The 23982-nt window shown below is 39.2% G+C and overlaps 1 protein-coding gene across 1 annotated transcript in view; it reads right to left on the bottom strand.

Annotated features, from left to right (window-relative positions):
• Positions 1-4512: 4512 nt before the first annotated feature.
• The window catches only part of LOC126456212 (esterase FE4-like), a 72062-nt gene continuing 52592 nt past the window's right edge, over positions 4513-23982 (bottom strand). Inside the window, exons 7-10 of the mRNA XM_050091966.1 lie at positions 21190-21371; positions 14456-14588; positions 14207-14327; positions 4513-4898 (exon numbers count right to left, since the gene is read on the bottom strand). Of these exons, the coding sequence (XP_049947923.1) occupies positions 4742-4898; positions 14207-14327; positions 14456-14588; positions 21190-21371 (593 nt within the window). The 3' untranslated portion in view covers positions 4513-4741. The remainder of the gene's footprint in view (positions 4899-14206; positions 14328-14455; positions 14589-21189; positions 21372-23982) is intronic.

Below are 23982 nucleotides of genomic sequence, written 5' to 3'. Positions count from 1 at the left end.
CTAAGACCCAGAAGTTTTTTGCTCAAGTCAGGTACTGATTTATCAATGACATCGGAACTCATGATGAAGAAGAATTCCACTTCTTCCTGCAACAGATTTACACACTATAATTCTATCCCTTACTTTCATTTCCATACATAACGAAGTATCCAAATGTTCATTCTTATGTTGTATGAATTATCTCACATTTTACACAATGTTTATATTGTACTGGGTGACCATGCCAAATATCTCACGAAATAAGCGTCAAACGAAAAAACTATAAAGAACAAAACTTGTCTAGCTTGAAGGGGGAAACCAGATGCCGCTATGGTTGGCCCACTAGATGGCGCTGCCATAGGCCAAATGAATATCAACTGTGTTTTTTAAAAATGGGAACCCCCATTTTTTATTACATATTCGTGTAGTACGTAAAGAAATATGAATGTTTTAGTTGGATCGCTTCTTTCACTTTGTGACAGATAGCACTGTAATAGCCACAAACATATGGCTGACAATTTTAGATAAACAGCTGGTAACAGGTAGGTTTTTTAAATTAAAATACAGAATGTAAGTACGTTTGAACATTTTATTTAGGTTGTTCCAATGTAACTTTGTGAGCTTATCATTTCTGAGAATGCATGTTGTTACAGTGTGATTACCTGTAAATACCACATTAATGCAATAAATGCTCAAAATGATGTCTGTCAACCTGAATGCATTTGACAATATGTGTAACGACATTCCTCTCAACAGCGAGAAGTTCACCTTACGTAATGTTCGCACATGCATTGACAATGCGCTGACGCATGTTGTCAGGCATTGTCAGTAGATCACGATAGCAAACATCCTTCAACTTTCCCCACAGAAAGAAATCCGGGGATGTCAGATCCGGTGAACATGTGGGCCATGGTGTGGTGCTTTGGCAACCAATCCATCTGTCATGAAATATGCTACTCAATAACACTTCAACCGCATGTGAGCTATGTGCCAGACATCCATCATGTTGGAAGTACATCGCCATTCTGTCATGCAGTGAAACACCTTGTAGTAACATCAGTAGAACATTATGTAGGAATACATTGCACCATTTAGATTGCCGTTGATAAAATTGGGTCCAAAATGCCGCACCATACATTAACCCACAAAGGTCGCTGATGTTCCACTTGTTGCAGCCATCATGGATTTTCTGTTGCCCAATAGTGTCGTCCAGGATATGGAGCAGCATTCATAGCACACACCCATTGGGCATTTTAATCACAACAGCGATGCACCAACACGATATTGACCTTTTCCGCAATTGGTACACGGTCCATTTTAACATGGGTAATGTATATGAAGCAAATACCGTCCGCACTGGAGGAATGTTACTTGATACCAAATGCTTATACGTTTGTGACTATTACAGCGCCGTCTATCACAAAGCTAAAAAAGTGGTCCAACTAAAACATTCATATTTCTTTATGTACTACACGAATATGTAATTAAAAAAATGTAGTTAATATCCGTTTGACCTATGGCAGCGCCATCTAGCGGGCCAACCATAGCGCCATCTTGTTTCTCCCTTCAAGCTAGATGAGTTTCGTTCTTTGTAGTTTTTTTGTTTGATGCTTATTTCGTGAGATATTTGGCCCAGTCACTATCAATGGACCACCTTGTATATAAGAGAAAGCGCATTATATTTCAGACAAATAGTGGGTCTACTTCCCTTCTAAAGTTAGTCTCAGCATCAGAGTGCTTCCTTCCTTCTTATATAACCTACCGAAAAATGTTTGTCCAGGGTTCATTTAAATGAAAAGTCATTGTAACATTATGTTGCTGTTAACTAGTTTTTTTATTTTCTTTGCATGTTCTTCTAACACATGTTAGAACCAAATACTTAACGTTTCTCCAAAAGTACACTGTGCAACTTCCTTACACCATGTTTTTGTTGTTTCTGTTGTTGTGGTCTTCAGTCCAAGGACTGGTCTGATGCAGCTCTCCATGCTACTCTATCCTGTACAAGCCTCATCATCTCTGAGTAACTACTGAATCTGCTTACTGTATTCATCTCTTGGTCTCCCTCTATGATTTTTAACCCCCACAATTCCCTCTGGTACTAAATTGGTGAGCCTTTGATGCCTCAGAATATGTCCTACCAAATAATCCCTTATTTTAGTCAGGTTGTACCAGAAATTTCTCTTCTCCACAGTTCTATTCAGTACCTCCTCTCTAGTTACAAGATCTACCCATCTAACCTTCAGCATTCATCTGTAGCACCACATTTCACTAGCTTTTATTCTATTCCTGTCCAAACTGTTTATCATCCATATTTCTCTTCCATACATGACTACGTTCCATACAAATACTTTCAAGAAACTCTACATGACTCTTAAATCCATACCCGATGTTAACAAACTTCTTATCTTCAGAAACGTTTTTTTGCCATTGTCTTTGTACATTTTATATCCTCCCTACTGTGACCATAATCAGATATTCTGCTTCCCAAATGCAAAATTCATTTACTACTTTAAGGGTCCCATTTCCCAATCTAATTCCCTCAGCATTACCTGACTTAATTTGACTACATTCCATTGTCCTCATGTTGCTTTTGTTGATGTTCATCTTACAGCCTTCTTTCAAGTTACTGTATGCTCTGTTGAATTGCTCTTCCAAGTCCTTTGCTGACTGTGACAGAATTGCAATGACTTGCCAAATCTCAAAGTTTTTATTTCTTCTCCCTGGGCTTTAATTCCTACTCCAAATTTTTCTTTTGTTTCCTTTACTTCTTATAGGGGACAAGCTGAGCCCACATATCGCTCTTGAAGTACTCTGGTTGTGTAAAGAGTACAATATAAAAATTGTAGCATTGCCCCCAAATGCAACACACCTTCTGCAGCCCACTGAATTGCCAAATAGTGCTGAAAAGGCTTCCATCATTCAACATGGCTCGGGAAACAAGACTCACTTCAGTCATCAATGATACCTTTCCAGATCACTGTTTGCAGAAGAGAAATGAAGCAACTGAGAAGGATCAAACAGTGAGGTGTAGAAGGCTTTCCTGCAGGAAAGAGCATTTCTCCAGAAGATATTCTTGCTGCCAGTCTGAACAGGCAATCCACTTAGGAGAAAGAACTAAAACTGCACAGAGTGCTCCTCACCTGACAAAGACAACAATAAACAAAGAGGATACAGACAGTGACACTGATGAGACCTTGTCTTTTGTACTTTATGCAGAATCAAATGACCGTGTAACCATGGATGTTCTGGATGAGGAAGATCAATCTGAAGACACAGATTGTGCGAAGGGACGTAAGTAATTGTTACATATGAAAGTAAACTGTATCCAGGATGAGTCACAAAAAGGGCAATGACAGGTTACATGTTGTCTGCCATGGAAAAATGTGGAAATAAGTGGAAGTGGCCCAAGAAAAAGATGTTCTAGAATATGATGCAGAAGACTTTATCCAAATCATCAGCCCACCAGAACAAGTTGGTCCTCCAGGTATTTTTTATGTAAAGAAATTAGGACTGTATGAAATGCATTGAATTTTATTAGATGCCTTTTTCATTTGCAGTTTTTTTCATGATTTTGTGTCTTTAGTATCTGTTCACAGTTGCTCAAACTCATTGATGTGTTCAATCTACTATCTTTATAAAATTTTTATGTTACTAATTACTTTTATGTCATTGTAATGGAGCCAATACTGGTTCAAATAAAGAGCAGAATAGTTATTTTTATTTACTGATTTTAGCCTTAACAATGACTTGTCCCAGTGTAACCCCCAACTCATGGGGTAAAATTGGGACAAAATCAGGGGGGCTCACTTGAAAAGGAATGAGTACAGAACAAAATGCCTTTCATGTTCAAAAAGATGAAGGTTAAATATGTCAAACTAACCTACATTTAGTCATTTTGCACAAAATCTTTTCAGAAAACGAGGAAAATACTAAAATCCATCGCAAAGTAGCCCAATTTATAATATTTTACTTTACTACATGCTTTACCACATATGTGTTGAAATGAATATTTCTCAATGATTTAAATTTTGTTTTGAATTAGGCACTGAAATCTTACATACTACTAATAATTACAATATGTGATGGCAACAACATGGTGAGTACAGGATGGGCAAAGGTAGTAAATAACAAGCTTCTGTGAGGGCATACCATCAAACACATTGGAGAACTTCTTGAACAGTATGTAAATACCAAAAAATGATGTAAATTTAGGCTTATGTATCAAGATTTTATCTCTCTTTACAGACACTGACAAACAGTACAAGTAAAGGAAAATGTATAAGTCAACAGAATGGCTCTTAATTTGTGGCATATTTTTGAATTTCCAACTGATACAATTCCAAGATATTTAAATAATTGCTTCTGACATTTCCAAAAATTCTTTTGTATTCTGTAATCAGTTTTTGTATATTGTTTTATCCACAGTTTTTATAAATTTTGTGAAAGGGTGCATTAATGTTAATCTGAGGTATTAGAAGAAATTAGGAACTTGTTTACCAGACAGTAATATTTCCATATGAACATTCAGCAGTGTTGAATTTATTTTCTAAACATTGGAACTTAAATTAGCTACCTACAAGACACACAATATATAGAAATTAAATAGATTCATAGTTTTATGATATTGCAAGGAGTATTTCGTGTGGATGATTCTCTTCCATCTTTTTGAGGTATATTCATTAACAGTTTTTGTGATATGATTTTTCAATGCAAATTAAGGTATACAGGTTGCTTATCAGATTTTGTAACATCACTAACTAACTTATGGCATCACACTGTGCCAGAAATCCATCCGTTCCTTGTTGAGCCCTGTACCTGCTTCAAGAGTGGAGCCTATTCCTAGATAATTTGTGCTGTCTGCCTCATATTGTTTCCAGTCTTCTGTAAGTAATTCATCAGTGTCATATGGAATTGGATCACTGAAAGGAGAAAGTTCAGAATTACAGTCAAACTCTGTGATACTTTATTACTGTTGTTTATAATAGGAAGTAAGCTTAAGACTTTATGTATCTTCCCCAATTTTATAATACACTCCTGGAAATGGAAAAAAGAACACATTGACACCGGTGTGTCAGAACCACCAGACTTGCTCCGGACACTGCGAGAGGGCTGTACAAGCAATGATCACACGCACGGCACAGCGGACACACCAGGAACCGCGGTGTTGGCCGTCGAATGGCGCTAGCTGCGCAGCATTTGTGCACCGCCGCCGTCAGTGTCAGCCAGTTTGCCGTGGCATACAGAGCTCCATCGCAGTCTTTAACACTGGTAGCATGCCGCGACAGCGTGGACATGAACCGTATGTGCAGTTGACGGACTTTGAGCGAGGGCGTATAGTGGGCATGCGGGAGGCCGGGTGGACGTACCGCCGAATTGCTCAACACGTGGGGCGTGAGGTCTCCACTGTACATCGATGTTGTCGCCAGTGGTCGGTGGAAGGTGCACGTGCCCGTCGACCTGGGACCGGACCGCAGCGACGCACGGATGCACGCCAAGAGCGTAGGATCCTACGCAGTGCCGTAGGGGACCGCACCGCCACTTCCCAGCAAATTAGGGACACTGTTGCTCCTGGGGTATCGGCGAGGACCATTCGCAACCGTCTCCATGAAGCTGGGCTACGGTCCCGCACACCGTTAGGCCGTCTTCCGCTCACGCCCCAACATCGTGCAGCCCGCCTCCAGTGGTGTCGCGACAGGCGTGAATGGAGGGACGAATGGAGACGTGTCGTCTTCAGTGATGAGAGTCGCTTCTGCCTTGGTGCCAATGGTGGTCATATGCGTGTTTGGCGCCGTGCAGGTGAGCGCCACAATCAGGACTGCATACAACCGAGGCACACAGGGCCAACACCCGGCATTATGGTGTGGGGAGCGATCTCCTACACTGGCCGTACACCACTGGTGATCGTCGAGGGGACACTGAATAGTGCACGGTACATCCAAACCGTCATCGAACCCATCGTTCTACCATTCCTAGACCGGCAAGGGAACTTGCTGTTCCAACAGGACAATGCACGTCCGCATGTATCCCGTGCCACCCAACGTGCTCTAGAAGGTGTAAGTCAACTACCCTGGCCAGCAAGATCTCCGGATCTGTCCCCCATTGAGCATGTTTGGGACTGGATGAAGCGTCGTCTCACGCGGTCTGCACGTCCAGCACGAACGCTGGTCCAACTGAGGCGCCAGGTGGAAATGGCATGGGAAGCCGTTCCACAGGACTACATCCAGCATCTCTATGATCGTCTCCATGGGAGAATAGCAGCCTGCATTGCTGCGAAAGGTGGATATACACTGTGCTAGTGCCGACATTGTGCATGCTCTGTTGCCTGTGTCTATGTGCCTGTGGTTCTGTCAGTGTGATCATGTGATGTATCTGACCCCAGGAATGTGTCAATAAAGTTTCCCCTTCCTGGGACAATGAATTCACGGTGTTCTTATTTCAATTTCCAGGAGTGTAGTTTGTAAAAATTTGTGCAGAAAGCTCCCTTTGTAACACTGACAATACTGAATCAATATTAGATTCTCAGTCCCTGTAAATATTATGTAAATACTTTTATAATTTAGATTTTACTATATTTGCAATTTGAAATCTGCAACATTGTGAAATAGCGAAGTGTCTTTTAAGAGCCAATGTCATGTAAAAGCTAAGTAGAATTGTATATTAGAACAGCAATTCTAAATTTGTACTAGTTTGGTTACTGATGGTTACAAATTCAGCGTAATCTGTTGAACTGTTTTTCCTTGCCTATAATGTGAATATAAATGAATCAATGAAAACAACAGTTGCAAATCACTGAAATGTCAAGTTACAGTGGGTAGTTACAATTTACTAAATTCTTGACATAAAGCAAAAATTGTCGAATCTGAAAAATATTAAAGTGTAGTCCTGAAATACATTACTTCCCTTGTGATTGTTGGGATACATACTTTTTGAACTGTTTATTTATTAATTTGTACATGACATGTTGTGGGTACATAGACTGTACAGTAAGATGTCAGTCAGTATTTGACAGAGTGCTATTTCAATCATTATAAAACATCATTAATTATTTAGAGCTACAATTCAGATTATTGGTACATTGTTATTAGAACTGGACCAATGGTTATAATGCTACTATACTTTCAGTTCATAATAATGGTACATTATTATTTATATTTGTACAGAATATTATTGTTTATCAAAGAATAGTTTCAGACTTGTAAGCAATAGTTAATTAGATAGGCCATCAGTGCAGCTTTGAATCCTGTAATACTCTTTACAGAATGTGTGTTACTCAGTAATTTGTATGTATGTGTGTGTGTGTGTGTGTGTGTGTGAGAGAGAGAGAGAGAGAGAGAGAGAGAGAGAGAGAGAGAGAGTGTTGCAGAACTCCATTTTGGAAGAGCTTAATTTTTGTTCAGTACATATGGAGACCCATTTTTTGCCTCCTATTGTGGACATGTACAACTTTGTTTCTGAGGAAGATTGCAGGATTTTCAGACACATACTGCTTTACGAATACTATGGTTTTATGTATGTGCAAGTATGGAAGTTGAAGGATTTGCAGTTTTTTGGAGAAAGGCTTGTAATATTTTCCTTGTGTGGTCCATTTTATGATTCTTATGAGTCTTTTTTTTTGCATTGTGTTTAGCTTAATGCTGTTTGGAGAAGCTCACAATAAAATAACTCCTTATGTCAGAAGTGACTGAACATTTGCATAGCACGCACTTTTTAGACAGTCTTTGCTGCAGCAGTTATCAAGCATCCTCGCCACAGAATGTGAAGTGCTCAATTTCTTTTTGTGAGGTTGTCAGTATGAGTTTCCAACCTGCAGAACCCAAAAAACTTTGTTAGGTCAACTCTTTTTACAGCTTTGTTAGACAACTGGATATTTACAGTTCATGGAACCTTTTCGTTGACATTATATAAGTTGAGTGCTACAGTTTTTCCTATATTTATGATTAGCTTATTGCATGTGAAACATTCTTCTATGCTATTCATTGGCTTTGTTGTATTTTCTTGTAATAATTTTGTGCACTGATGAGAAAGCTTGTGTCATCAGCAGACCGATAAGCATTTTGACAATAAATGTTTGTTTGTAGGTCATTTGTACAGGAGGAACAGTGCTGGTCCCAGTACTGATCCTTGAGGAACACCATGTTCACCTCTTGGTAACATGAGAAAGTGGGTGATTTTGTTGTATTCATTGTGTTGTATTTCCACTGTTTCTTTATGTCTACAAAGCCATGACCTGACCCTTCACAGCGGTGCTTCTGATGCCCTGTTAATTCAATTCCTGTAGTAGCTTCTCATGATCTATAATACTGAATGTCTTCAACAAGTCAGGGCATAAACCAGTAACATATTTGACACTGTCCAGTTTCTGGTAAATTCCACTCAGGAATTCATAGATATCAGGGTCAGTTGGGCAGTTTTTTTCAAATCTACACTGTGCTGTGGACATAATCTGCTCTTTTTGCATAAAGCCTGTAGACTTTTGTGCAAGAAATTATCTAAAATTTTTGAAAAGTCAAACAATAAGGCAATTGGTCTGTTATTGCCAACTACTTCTACATTTCCTTTTTTTGTATATCAGTTTCAATTTAGCAGTTTTTAGACAGGACAAGAGTGTTGCTGATGCCAGTGAACTATTTTTGCATAATTATACCAGTGATTTTACAAGAACTCACTACACATTTTTTTCTTATTTTTTCAGGTATGCCAGCTACTACTGAAACCTGTTTCATTTTTAAGGTTTTTATGATGTTCAAACTTTCTTCTTCTTTCATTGGGTGCAGATACAGTGAGATAGCAGAGCTGCTCATCCTAAATGATGATCCTCTTGCACTTTGATTGCTTGGGGTAATCATAATGATTACCTGTCCACTTATATCTGAAAAATAGCTGTTGATGATATTTTGACTTTCCTTGGGTCTGTTATTTTCTTTTCATCTTGTCATAACTTGATGTTGGTAGTGATATTCAGAAATCTGTGGATGTGTTGTACATTTACAGATAAACAAATGATTATAATTTCAGAAAAATTGATGATTTATTCAAGAGAAAGCACTTCCTAAACTGAGAAAGTTAAAATGTGTTGGTCCACCTTTGGCCTTATGCAAACTTGGCATTGATTGACAGAGTTATTAGGTGTCCTTCTTAGGGATATCATAACAAATTCCATCCAGTTGATGTATTAGATCATCAAAATATTGAGATAGTAGCAGGACGCTGCCCATAATGCTCCAGACTCTCTAATTGGAGACAGGTCTGGTGACCTTGCTGCCCAGTAAGGGTTTGGCAAGCATGAAGACGAGCAGTAGAAGATCTCACTGTGTGCAGGTGGACATTATCTTGCTGATGTGTAAGCCCAAAATGACTTTCCATGAAGAGCAACAAAATGGGGCATAGTATACTGTTGATGTATGGCTGTAAAGATGACAACCGAATGGGCCCTGCTATGAAAATAAATGGCGCTCCGGACCATCACTCTTCATTTTCACACTGTATGGTGGGCAACAGTCAAACTGGCACATCTCCAGACACGTTTTCAGCCTGGAATCTCAATGATTGTAATAAAATAGTCTTCAGTGATGAATTTCACTTCAAACTGAGCCCCAATGACCAGAAAAGACATGTCTGGAAATGGCCCATACAGTAGTGGGATGCCACCCTGACTGTTGCCGACCATACGGCACAACAACCATGAAGGACGGTGTGGGGTGACCTTTTTTTTCATAGGAGAACCCCTTTTTTGTCATCTGTGGCACCCATACAGCACAACAGGATGTTGACAATACTCTGCACCCAGTTTTGCTTCCCTTCATGGCAAGCTATCCTGGGCTTACATTTCCGCAGATTGAGACCCACCTGAATATTGTTAGGGTTTCTACTGCTTCTCGTTATGCTTGCCAAACTCTAACTTGGCCAGAAATTTCACTGGATCTCTCTTCGAGTGAGAATATTTGGTGCATTATGGACAGGGCCCTCCAACCAGCCGTGGATTTTTACTATCTAATGTACCAATTGCACAGAAGTTGGCACAATATGCATCAGGAGGACATTCAACAACTTGATTGATCAGTGCCAAGTCAAGTAACTGCTTGTTTGAGGGTTAGAGGTAGACCAATTCATTATTGATCTGCTTAATTTGTAAAATCCTTTCCAATAAATCACCTAATTTTCCTGAAATTATAATAATTGGTTTTGCTGTACATGTACATCACATCTTGTGATTTCCATCCTATTTGGATAATTCCTTTGTGGTTTATCCTTTTTTTTGTCTTGGAATGTATTTGTTTTCTTAACAGTTTTTTAAAGTATTGTCTTGGATTTTCTGCAGTAGGCAAGAAATTCATCACACACCCACTGTATCTTTAAAATATCATATACTTTTATTGTTTTTTGCTTGAGATCTTAATTCCGGCTGTTATCCAAAACTTGTTTTTGTTATTAGATCTCAATGTGTGTTTCTTAATTGGGAACACATGTTCAAGTAGTTAGTAAATATTTACACAAATCTGTTGTACTTTTCACATGTGCTGCAATTATAATATACTTCATTCCATGTTTCCTTAGCTAACAGTTGTCTGAGGATACTTATAGTTTTTTCACGTAGGATTCATTCTTCTTTAACTAATTGTGTTTGCATTGTGGTTTTGGGTTTAGTATGGAAAGCAATATACTCCCTGTTAATGTCACTAAATCTCATATTTATGGATTCAGCTCAATAGTGGTATACATGGTTTTAGTAATTCTAGTGGGAATGTTTATATTGGTCTATAAATTACAGATTGAAATTATGGTCATGAGATTTTTGCTTTTCATTTGAGTTTTGCTGGAAATTTATGTTAAAATGACCACATACTGTTAAATCTTTTTTTATTAGCTTTAAATTTACTGAGCGCACTGTCTAGTTTCGTAAGAGTGTATGTAAGACCCCATCTGGACTTCTGTAGAGGCTAATTATAACTATTTTTTCAAAGCAGTTTCTATAGCTGAAATTTCAAAGTCTTTCTCCTTTCATTATTATTGTTACACATTTCTGAAAAAGATGTAGCTACAACTACAGGCTAATTGAATTGTATATGTGAAATGCTTTGAGCTACATTTTGTAACATTATTGTTAGGAACTGGACAACAGATGGAAAAGTATGGAGTTTCTGTTTAATGTTGCACTGACACTGAGGCTATTGGAAGTTGCGAATGACACTATTACAATCAAATGTACTAAGTAAGGCATCAGAACTAACACATTACATTAATTCAACAATATGGAAAAGATAGGTTGGTACTAATCACGTGAGAAAGGGACAAAATGAGAATATTTGGAGCATTATGGGCATGACTCTCCAACCAGCTCAGGATTTTGACTGTCTAATTGCTTCTTTTAGTTACTTCCATGCACTGTTGTTGTATGGCATAGTTTCCTGGGATAATCAGCCACTTTCCAAAAAAAATATTCATTACCCAAAAGAGAATTATTAGGGTAATGAGTGGAATCCTGCCTAGACATTCTTGTAGAAACCTTATTAGGAAATTGACAACTACGTGCCAATATATCTACTCTCTGTTATGTTTCATTGGAAAAAGTGAGCAACTACACAAAACCAATGATTCATACCATACTCACAATGTCAAAAGGAAGATGGACCTCCATTATGAATTAAAACACCTTAGTATTGTACAAAACGGAGTCCATTACATGAGCTGCAAGGTGTTCAATACTCTCCCACCATCACTGAAATCACTTTCCCACAAGCTTCCCAAATGTAAATAACAGCTTAAACACTATCTAATAGACAGTTCCATGTATTGGGTTGAAGCATATATAAATCGTATTCACTCCAATTGATTTTTTTCTTTTAATTAAATTTGATGTAGACTTAAGCATTATGATAGTTAGAATCATTGTTAACATTACTAGGTCTTTTGTGTAGCTATTAGCATCTACCTTTATTTTCACTTTTTTAAGTGTAGTTTTGTCCTTATATATTAATGTGTATTTTGTCTTATATCTCCTCTTTCGAGAGGGTTTTTTATGTGTTCCTTTTGTATAATTTCTAATAATCTGACATGTCCTACATCCATGCAAATCTCTTGCTGTATTGGACTGATGGGATCTAAATTAATAAATAAATAAAATTGAATGGAATTTGTCACAATACCTATAATGAGGGCGTTCAACAACTTGACCAATCAATGCAAAGCCAAATAACTGCTTGCATAAGGCCAGACGGGTTAAGTCACAGACAGGCACAATGAAAAAGACTTCTAAAATATTAAGCTTTCAGATGAAGTCCTTCTTCCAAAACAGGTAACTCTGTGTGAATCCTTAATATTTCAGCAGTCTTCTACACTGTGCTTTTCTGCAATTCAATGCCTCCTCTCCTCCTCTATGTGGCAAGTAGCAATTAATCCTTCCCATATTGCTGTTATTCCATCCAAGACTTTCCATTATTTGACATTATGTAAGTTCATCAGCATTGGTGTATTGTCTTCAAGAATTTCAGTATCTTTGAAGCAATGGGCAAGAAGACATATTCTTTATAGTGTAACTGTAGGCAATTGAAGGTATAGATTAAGAAGAATAAGAGAACACCATAAATTAGAATGTTAATGATTAGAGAAGAAATTAGGCCAGTTTTTAGATGGTTGGTACTCCTAATTGGAGGGAAAGAAATTAAAAATACTGTTCAGTTCCTTAGACAGTGAATACTACAAATAGGCACTTGATAAAACATGCAATCAGACTACACAGATCAGTCTAAGAAAATATACTGCTGTCTTGTTATTTCTGTAACACTGTACAAAGAAAGTGGAAATTATCAAATTGAAAAAAGAATTAGGCAAGATGATTACATTTTGCAAGAGTATTTATTGTAATTTTAAAGAACTTTTTTGAAATATTTAACTGGGATGACAGAGCAATTCATCTTACATGATCTTAACTCATAGAAACTGAATTTCTTGTTGACATTGGTTTGAAACTTTCTGGCAGATTAAAACTGTGTGCTGGACCGAGACTTGAACTCGGGACCTTTGCCTTTCACGGGCAAGTGCTCTACCAACTGAGCTACCCAAGCACGGCTCATGCCCTGTCCTCACAGCTTTACTTCTGCCAGTATCTCGTCTCCTACCTTCCAAACTTTACAGATGCTCTCCTGCGAACCTTGCAGAACTAGCACTCCTGAAAGAAAGGAGTGAAAATCTCGTTCTGGAAACATCCCCCAGGCTGTGGCTAAGCCATGTCTCCACAATATCATTTCTTTCAGGAGTGCTAGTTCTGCAAGGTTCGCAGGAGAGCATCTGTAAAGTTTGGAAGGTAGGAGACGAGATACTGGCAGAAGTAAAGCTGTGAGGACAGGGCATGAGCCGTGCTTGGGTAGCTCAGTTGGTAGAGCACTTGCCCGCGAAAGGCAAAGGTCCTGAGTTTGAGTCTCGGTTCGGCACACAGCTTTAATCTGCCAGAAAGTTTCATATCAGAGAACACTCCACTGCAGAGTGAAAATCTCATTATGGTGACATTGGTTTGTTTGCTTCAGCTACAGAAGAAATTCAACAAGGAACCAAAGAATTGGTTAGAACTAGTATGGTAACAGATTCATATTTGTTTTGTCATGTTGCGAGTCCTTCTAAAGATACTCAGCTTCTTCATCAGTTTAAAGTATCAAATTTCATTACTTCCAATGAATAGCACCTATTTATTTATTTATTTTTTTGCTGGTGTGTTATTTGATATGAAATTATTTTAAGATCTGCAATCTGAGGTAAAATTTTCTTATTAACAATAAAACCTCCTTCTGAATATCTTCTTTGTTCTTTACTAAAAGATTCAGTGCTGAGCACAGGTCTTTATGGTCGTACCAATGACTTTCTAATGACACCACAAAGTGAGGTGATCCAGAGGTTAAGGCACTATAATCACATTTAGTAGGAAAGGTTTTCAAAGCCATCCAATTTCAGATTCAATATGCAAGAAGTGCTAACTTATTATAAGGCCTAACAAAGATCTGCCAGATCTTCAGAGCAATGTGACATATGTTAAATCTTGACAGAAAAGAGTCACACAAATTTCTGACCATATATTGACCAGTTCACTACAAACATATACCGAGAATAATATACATAAGTAATTTATGTTATTTTCTTTTCTGTACCAGTACTAGTACAGATGTATTCATTGCCATTTTAAACATTCTAATAGAAAGTATGTGGAAAAACAGTGAATGAATGAAATGAATTACTTTACCTATATTTCACAAAATTTGTCCACAGTTGTAACAACTGCATTGCGATTCTGTATCCAGCAGAATCTGTTTCTAGTGATGTATAGTAACTCATGTATCTTCTGTCATCACCATGGGAAGCACCTGTGCAACACACACCATATTTTAAGTTGTAGCTTTATGGAAGAAGCATTCTCAAGTGAAATACTTAAAATTGAAAGAGAAAAATCAGAGGGTGTAACTGACACTTTGAAGCATGTAAAATTGTTTACCTGGGAAATCAGGATATGCATTGAGAGGTCCACTGAAGGAAAACTGATAATAGTAAACAGGTTCTGAAGAATCCCTACTCATGTTTCGTACAGTGGTGTCTACTGCTTCCACAATCATAAGATCTGATATCATCTGCAAACAAATGAGATTTTCCCATATTATCCATACTTTACAATATGAAAAACAGTGAATATGATAAAACAGTACTGGATATAGTAAAACTTCTGACCATAATTAAATACAGAAGCAAATTACATGTTATTTATATTTGTCACTATTTTAATAATATTAAGAAAAGGATAGTTGCTACTCACCATACAGCAGAGATACTGAGTTGTGATAGGCACAACAAAAAGATTGTCACAAAATGAGCTGTCAGCTAACAAGGCAACAAGGCCTTTGTCAAAAAAGACAACAGACACAGACACACACACACACACACACACACACACACACACACACACACACACACACAAACTCTACTCACAAACACATGACCACAGTCTCTGGCAGCTGAAGCCAGACAACGAGCAGCAGTGCATGATGGGAGAGGCAAATGTATGGTGGCAAGGAGGAGGCTGGGGTGGGTGGGAATGGGGAGGGATAGCAGGACATGGGTGGGGGATGTGAAATGCTGTTAGTGGGAGCATGCAGGGACAAGGTGGGGAGAGGGTAGTGCATCTAGGTGCTGTCAGGTGGGGGAGAGAGGGGATAGCGGAAATAGAGAGAAGTAAAAAGACTGGGTGCACTGTTGGAATAGAGGGCTGCGTAGTGTGTCAGTGGGAACAGGGAAGGGGTTAGATGGGTAAGGACAATGACTAATGAAGTTTGAGGCCAGGAGGATTACCAGATCATATGATATATTGCAGGAAGAGATACCACATGTATAGTTCAGGAAATCTGGTGTTGGTGGGAAGGATCCAGATGGCATAGGCTGTGAATCAGTCATCGAAATGAATTATGTCATGTTGGGCTGCATCATCAGCAACAAGATGGTCCAGTTGTTTCTTGGTCACAGTTAGTCAGTAGCCATTCATGCAGACAGACAGACAGCTTGTTGGTTGTCATGCCAACGTAGCATGCAGCACAGTATTTGCAGCTTATCTTGTACACTCCTGGAAATTGAAATAAGAACACCGTGAATTCATTGTCCCAGGAAGGGGAAACTTTATTGACACATTCCTGGGGTCATATACATCACATGATCACACTGACAGAACCACAGACACATAGACACAGGCAACAGAGCATGCACAATGTCGGCACTAGTCCAGTGTATATCCACCTTTCGCAGCAATGCAGGCTGATATTCTCCCATGGAGACGATCGTAGAGATGCTGGATGTAGTCCTGTGGAACGGCTTGCCATGCCATTTCCACCTGGCGCCTCAGTTGGACCAGCGTTCGTGCTGGATGTGCAGACCGCGTGAGACGACGCTTCATCCAGTCCCAAACATGCTCAATGGGGGACAGATCCAGAGATCTTGCTGGCCAGGGTAGTTGACTTACACCTTCTAGAGCATGTTGGGTGGCACAGGATACATGTGGATGTGCATTGTCCTGTTGGAACAGCAAGTTCCCTTGCCGGTCTAGGAATGGTAGAACGATGGGTTCGATGACGGTTTGGATGTACCGTGCACTATTCAGTGTCCCCTCGACGATCACCAGTGGTGTACGGCCAGTGTAGGAGATCGCTCCCCACACCATGATGCCGGGTGTTGGCCCTGTGTGCCTCGGTCGTATGCAGTCCTGATTGTGGCGCTCACCTGCACGGCGCCAAACACGCATACGACCATCATTGGCACCAAGGCAGAAGCGACTCTCATCGCTGAAGACAACACGTCTCCATTCGTCCCTCCATTCACGCCTGTCGCGACACCACTGGAGGCGGGCTGCACGATGTTGGGGCGTGAGCGGAAGACGGCCTAACGGTGTGCGGGACCGTAGCCCAGCTTCATGGAGACGGTTGCGAATGGTCCTCGCCAATACCCCAGGAGCAACAGTGTCCCTAATTTGCTGGGAAGTGGCGGCGCAGTCCCCTACGGCACTGCGTAGGATCCTACGCTCTTGGCGTGCATCCGTGCGTCGCTGCGGTCCGGTCCCAGGTCGATGGGCACGTGCACCTTCCGCCGACCACTGGCGACAACATCGATGTACTGTGGAGACCTCACGCCCTACGTGTTGAGCAATTCGGCGGTACGTCCACCCGGCCTCCCGCATGCCCACTATATGCCCTCGCTCAAAGTCTGTCAACTGCACATACGGTTCACATCCACGCTGTCGCGGCATGCTACCAGTGTTAAAGACTGCGGTGGAGCTCCGTATGCCACGGCAAACTGGCTGACACTGACGGCGGCGGTGCACAAATGCTGCGCAGCTAGCGCCATTCGACGGCCAACACCGCGGTTCCTGGTGTGTCCGCTGTGCCGTGCGTGTGATCATTGCTTGTACAGCCCTCTCGCAGTGTCCGGAGCAAGTATGGTGGGTCTGACACACTGGTGTCAATGTGTTCTTTTTTCCATTTCCAGGAGTGTAGATCACACGGTTGCTTTCAGAGGTAATCCTGCCTTTGATGGGATATGTGATGTCTATGACTGGTCTGGAGTAGGTGGTGTAGGAGAATGCATGGGACAAGTCTTGCATCTAGGTCTATTACAGGGATATGAGCCATGAGGCAAGGGGATGGGAGCAGGGGTTGTGTAGGGATGGATGAGGATATTTTGTAGGTTTGGTGGGTGGTGGAATACCACTGTGGGAGGAGTGATAAGGATAGTGACTTCATGTTGATTTACAGGGTGCAAAAGTAAATGTACCATATGCTATATAGGACGATAAGCATTCAACAGAAATGAGAAGAACATTGGTTGTACCTTGAGGAAATGTAGTAAGACCGTTAGTGTTCTCAACAATCATAAACAGTTATCAGATAGAGACAGCAGAACAATCAGAGTGTTTGCTGATGATGCTGTTGTCTACAGAAAAGTATCATTCCTGGATGCTTTCAAGGAACAATGTAGACAATACTTCATTTTGGTGTAATGAATAGATGCTCTATTTAAATATGGATAAATGTAAGGTAATGCCCATAGAGAAGGAAAAGAAACCGAAGGTGTTCAGTTACAACATTAGTGATGAATTTCTGGATTCTCTCAGTGTTTAAATATGTTGATCTCATTTCATATCATTTTGTAGTAATATTGGGATGTATGATATGAAATGAGATCAACATATAAAATCAGATGCAGGGAGGGAGTCAGAAGGCTTTGAGTTTTTAAGATAATTCTGGGACTGTGTGATGCACCTTTAAAGAAAATGCTCATTTAACATAAGTCCAACCAGTCCTAGATAACACTCAAGTTTTTGGGGTCCTTGGAGTCCTGATCTGTGTAACCAATAAGAAATTAGAGCACAGATGCTCAGACAACTTAAATGGGAATCTAGGGAAGGAAGATGATGATGGTCCTGTAAAACATTTTAGGTAAATTTAGAGAACTTGTATTAGGTGAAACTGTATATCTTATGGCATCATGTTCTGGGGTAACTAGTGATTGAGAGAGAATGTGTCTGTTGCATGGAAGCACATAACAAGGATAACATTGGGTGTCCACTACATAACCCTTCGAACATACAAGGCGTGATTCAGAAGTTTCAAGACTGATTAATTTCTGAGTAGGGGAGCATGCAAAGATTGGTTCCGTTGCATGGGGGAAGTAGTGGGGGGTCTCACAGAATGAACTGAAGCTGTGGCAGTTGCCTCTGGAATCCTGGAGGCTGCATATCACTTGCAGCATGAGTGCATGTCATTGATCTTGGTTGAAAAGTGGGAGAGGTGGAAATGAAGCAGCCATTGGAACAGTGTTATGCAATTAAGTTTCACATGTGACTGAACAAAACTGCCATGGACACTCTTGGTATGATTCGAAAGGCCTTTAAGGAAGAAGCCATGTCCCATGCAATGGTTTTCATGTGGCACAAACATTTCAAAGATGGCCACGGGAATGTTGAAGACGATGACTGCTCTTGGAGGCCATCATCAAGCTGAACAGATTAAAATGTGAAGAGAGTGTGGGAACTTTTAAACAATGGCTGTTGTCAGAATGTCAGTGCTCCGACACTTGAGGGATTGAGTTCACCACGTCCACCCAGTGATCAAGGGCGATTGGATACTCCTCCACGACAACGCGCCCGCTCACCTGCCTAATAAATTTCTAGTTCTGAGATAAGTCTTGAAACTTTTGAATCACACCCTGTATATTTTTGAACAGTTTGACATGTAATCATCAGCATTACAGACATATTGACTCTTTAATTATGTATACACTGAGGTGACAAAAGTAATGGGATGTTGATACACAAATATACAGCTGGCAGTAGTATTGTGTATGCAAGGTATAAAAGGGCGGTGTATTAGCAGAGCTGTTGCTTGCACTCAGGTGATTCATATTAAAAAGTTGATGGAAATGGAAATGTCAAGTGAAGGGGTAGAAGGTCAAAAGCTCAAAGGAAAGCATCATAAGTGAAAAAAAAGAATGCACAGTGATAGGTGGTAGTGATTAGTCCTTTTGAATCACATGTAGTGCAGTTTTGTTGTCATGAGTATTATCAAGCTAGAACTAAAGAAAATATAAGCAGCAATCAAAAAGTTTCCATATGAAGGATTTGCTGCATAGTAAATGCATTGTAATGCATCTATGATGTGTGCATATAGGCACTAATTTATAGGCAAGAGATTAGTGTGGCTTTGTGTCTGTCTGATGTGTGTCTAGTAAATTCAGAAACGTGAGCTATGGTGACATTATTACTAAATGTGTCCAAACAGGACCAACATGCTGTTATTACTTTCCTTGCCTCCAAAGGACAAACAATGGAGAGTGGAAAATGTGTACAAAGCAACATGCTTGTCAGAAACCACCATTATGGAAAGATGTGCGAAATTTTGTGCTGGTTGTGCTTCGACACAAGGTGGCCATCACTGATGTTGTAACACAGAAGTTGTGCAGACTGAAGTGGAACATGCTTGAACACTGACGCTATAGTCCTGATTTCTCCCAATGTGATTATCATGCCTTTGGTCATTTAAAAGATGCCTTGAAAGGTTGCTGTCAGACCAGAATATGCAGGAGGCAGTTATGGACTTCTTCACACAGCAGGACATGGTGTTTTATGAAATGGATACATGAATTTTCTTATGAACAATACTTTTTTAATTGACTTCTCACTCTGGAACAGTAAAATTCTTACTGATATGTTATTGGGGCTGCTTATACTTAGTATATGTTCTCTCATTCTGCAATGAATCGATACTTGGTTGAAGCTGAAATGATCATATGCAGCCCATCTCATTCTGCACTTAATGGCTCAAGTCATACATAGAAATGCTTCATTAATGACTAGCAAAGAGGAAGCTAATATAAAAATGAAAATAATCAATTATTGATATTATAATGTAAATGGGTAGATAAAAATATCCACTCACCAAGTGGTGGCAGGGGAATATACACACAAAAGGATTTAACTTTTACAAGCTTTCAGAAACATACTCAGGAAGGGGAACACACACACAAAAGATTTGACTCCAAAAGCTTGTAAAAGTAAAATCCTTTTTTTGCATACGCTCCCCTGCTGCCACTTGGTGAGTGGGTTTTTTATCTATCCTAAGAGAAAGCTAAGACAGAGGAGAAAAGGAACTGCATCTGAAGAACATTCATTAATCATAACAGTCTTAATTTCTTGCAAAATATGAATTAGTACATTTATGAACTTTAACTGTTCTCAAGAGCCAACATACTTGCTGCAGTGGTAACACAGGAATCCCATCAGATCACTTAAGTTAAGTGCTCTTAGGCTTGGCTAGCACTTGAATGGAAGACTATCTGACTCTGCCAAGCACTGCCGGCAAAGGGTGGTGCACTGATCCCTTATGATGCCAATTGAGGAGCTACTTCACTGAGAAGTAGCAGCGCTGGTCACAAAAACTGACAATGACTGTGAGGGTGTGGTGCTGATCACAAGCCTCTCCATATCTGCATCATGTGATGCCTATCAGTTGAGGATGACACGGTGGACAGTTGACACCCTTGGCCTTTCAAGGCCTGTTTGGATGAGGAAAGAGAGAGAGAAAGAGGAAGAGGAAGGGAGACAGAGAGAAAGAAAGAGAGGGAGAGAGAGAGAGAGAGAGAGAGAGAGAGAGAGAGAGAGAGAGAGAGAGAGAGAGAGAGAGAGAACTGTTCATGATATTAGTCATCATATGAATGCTACATTATTTTAATGTGTTACAGCTAAGTGTCTTCCATATCGCTTACACCTATGCTCTTGTCTGGATGATATACCTACTCTCTTTTGAAGCAGAAGTTCTATGAAATGTCTCTGCCAGAGTTTCAGTAACTGTTGCTTTGATGGGCACTTTTTAACTTCATCCTCCATCATCACTGCATCATATACAAGAATTTGTTTCTCACGACCATAGCACGCTCATTTACTCTAGAATCCTTGTTATTTATACCGCCTTCTTGCAGCATATGATGATACTGACTGGCCAGTTTGACAAAACTTTTTCAGATACTTTAATTGTTAAAAATCAAGTAATTTTCTTTTGGTTTAAAATATTAATTTCTGTAAAATTATAATCCATTGAATAATTTGTGGATATCCTATTAACTGATTATTTCTTTCTGAATCATAATGAAAATTACTTTAAAAATAAAAAAAAAATAATATTAAGGATTTAAACTTACAGTTGCTGTTGTGTCATTTAATTCTAGTGTTATCTCACTGTCTCCATAGTAAAACTGTCGAATCTGTGCTGATACATTCAATTGCTCTTCTCTGGTTGGAAATCGAAGCTCATGAGCAACATAGCCATCAAAGTTATCATTCAAATTCTGTATACCTTCTTCTGTTCCAAACATCTCATTTTCTGTTAATCAAAAGTAACATTATTTGTATAAATAAAAGAAAATTCAGTGTTCACTGGAATATACATGCAATTTCAGCTTATCTTTTACTTTACTGGCTAATGTAGTACTGAAGAGCAATGAAGTAGGTTAAAGTCTTGATGCGTTTGAAAGTGTTACTTCACCAGGAAGTTTCAATACAATTTATAGTCTGCTAAATGCTTCATTGAGAAACCTGCATTTAATTTACAGTTAAGCTGTTCTCCACCATACCATTTTTCCTGTAATGTTAGCCTAACAGTGTGTGCTAGATACCTTCTATTGTGTTTAAAAGTGTAGGCAAATGTACCAGTAGGTAGGAGCTTTGAGTCTGATTATTAGGTACAGTTTGATCATGCAATTGCAACAGCTATTTTTGTGAAAGGCAAAGGCCTGAGTTGAGTTCCAGTCTAGCATGTTATCAAGCAATGTAATAAAACGTATATCAGCAACTTTTTGGATGGTTTTCAAGTTTTATAACAGTAATGTAGGTAATCATTTTTTTAACTATAGTTTATGACAGACTGATATTAGTTTGTCTGGAGGTTCCTAAATAATCTGACATAAATAGAGAAATACCTGCATGTATTTAAAGTTTTGGATTGGTTCTGGGAAGGGTAAGTCAGTTTGAAAAGTCTCTCCATCAACTGAGTTGTGGGTGAGGTAATGGAATGGAGAGAAGGAGATACTAAGGTTGAATACACATTTACAAAAATTTGGATCAGCATTTATAATTTGCTATTGGTAGAAAGAAGATTTTGAAGGCTGTATTTTACAAAGAAAAAATTTCAAATGTTGGATGAAGATGCTATTCATAATCAAGAACATCAGCATCAAAAAATGAAACTTCATGGCAGATTAAAACTATGTGGCAAACTGGGATTGAAATCAGGGACCATTGCCTTTTGTGGGCAAGTGTTGTACTGACTGAGCTATCCAAGTCTGATTCACAATCCACCTTCACAACTTCACTTCCACTGTTACCTCATCTCATGCCTTCCAAACTTCTCAGGTTTGAGTCCTCATCCAGCAAACAGTTTTAAACTAACAGTTTTCAATTGGTGCACACTCCACTGTAAAGTGAAACTTTAATCTGGGGATTAACATCAAAACTAGCCACATGAATGTCTACTGAAAGTCACATAGACTGTACACACTACACAGAATAAAGTATCACATACAGATCAGTGGCCAACTGCTACTGTACATAGAAAACGTGTGTGTCAGTGAGGCCTTGAATGATGCTCCATTATTTGGCATCTGTACACCTTGTTTCTTGGTATAGCTGATTCTCAAAAATGAAGAGATTCTTGTCAAGGTTAAAGATAAAGTGGAACTGGATCACAATTTCACTGATTCATGACTGACAGCAGAAGAAAATATCCACTAGTAGACAGGTCATGTGTATATGTATGTTTATAAGGAGATGTTGAAGATGAAATGAAACAGATATGGATTTCAGGTAGTTCAGGATGTCATTAGTATCTCTAAGACACAAATGATGCTTATGGACAAAAGATTGCATTGTTATGATTCTTAATCTCCTCTCTGCGTGATTCATGATGAAATAGTTCAGTAGTGAATGGTTGGATATCTGGCTATTCACCTGTGAACTACTTTGACTGCATTGTTGATGTTCTAAATTTGCAGTTTTACTGTAGGATTTACATACAGTATTTTAATTTTGCTTTCATACCTTCAAATGTAGCTCAGCCTAAAGAAGAATTTTATCAAACCACAATCATCAAATTGAAATTATTCTCCTGTTGCTGTACTATTTCTCAATCCATTTCCCTGCAGTACTTTTGACCTCTTCTATTGCAAAATGTGTCTGTTCCTATCTCTACTATGCACTATCTCAGCTTCATGATGGGAAAGATTTGCTGTCCACTTGTCCAGTTCTGCTCCAGTAATTTTCAGTATATTGGTTTTCTTTTTGGAAAAACTGTTTATTTCTGTTCCTATTATGCTTGTTTTTCAGTCTAACCATTGAGTATTTTGAACTTCCCTATCATTTTTTCTGAACTTCCAAATTCACAGGTTTCCAAACCTGCTCTGTTTTATTTCATTCCTATAAACTGCAAAAGTAACCTTGTCAAAGTTTGAAAGACACAAAATCTATGCAATAGCAAAGAATAAAAGTTTTAGTTGCATTAATAGTAAAATAATTGCTGTATGTAGATTATTTAACCCCCTAACTGTGCTCAATGAACTCAGTTCGAGCTGCCTGGTGGTGCTGTGCAGCATACTCAATGAATGGTGCTCAGGCCTAGTGTTGGCAACATTCAGGAGTCTGTACAAAGTGTATTTAGAGTTTTACATCAGCTGATACTTCCATATTAATTTTAAACACTAGGTTGTTAACAACAATAATTGAAGTTATGAACAAATATACTGAACATTTTATGAGTTCACATTTGGGTACACTGAAACAAATTCTTGAAACATATATTGTCCAAAAATGTTTGTGTGTACATTCGCTCATCCAGTAAAAACTTCTATGAGACTGTCAAAGCAGATCAACTGTAATTGCTTATTTTCATAGTATACATTCCTACTGCCAAAAGCTTTGAATTGTTAACTTATAAGCACAGC

This window comes from Schistocerca serialis, chromosome 2 (genome assembly GCF_023864345.2).
Source record: "Schistocerca serialis cubense isolate TAMUIC-IGC-003099 chromosome 2, iqSchSeri2.2, whole genome shotgun sequence".
Lineage (NCBI taxonomy): Eukaryota > Metazoa > Arthropoda > Insecta > Orthoptera > Acrididae > Schistocerca > Schistocerca serialis.
This window is presented reverse-complemented; position numbering and strand designations above follow the sequence as displayed.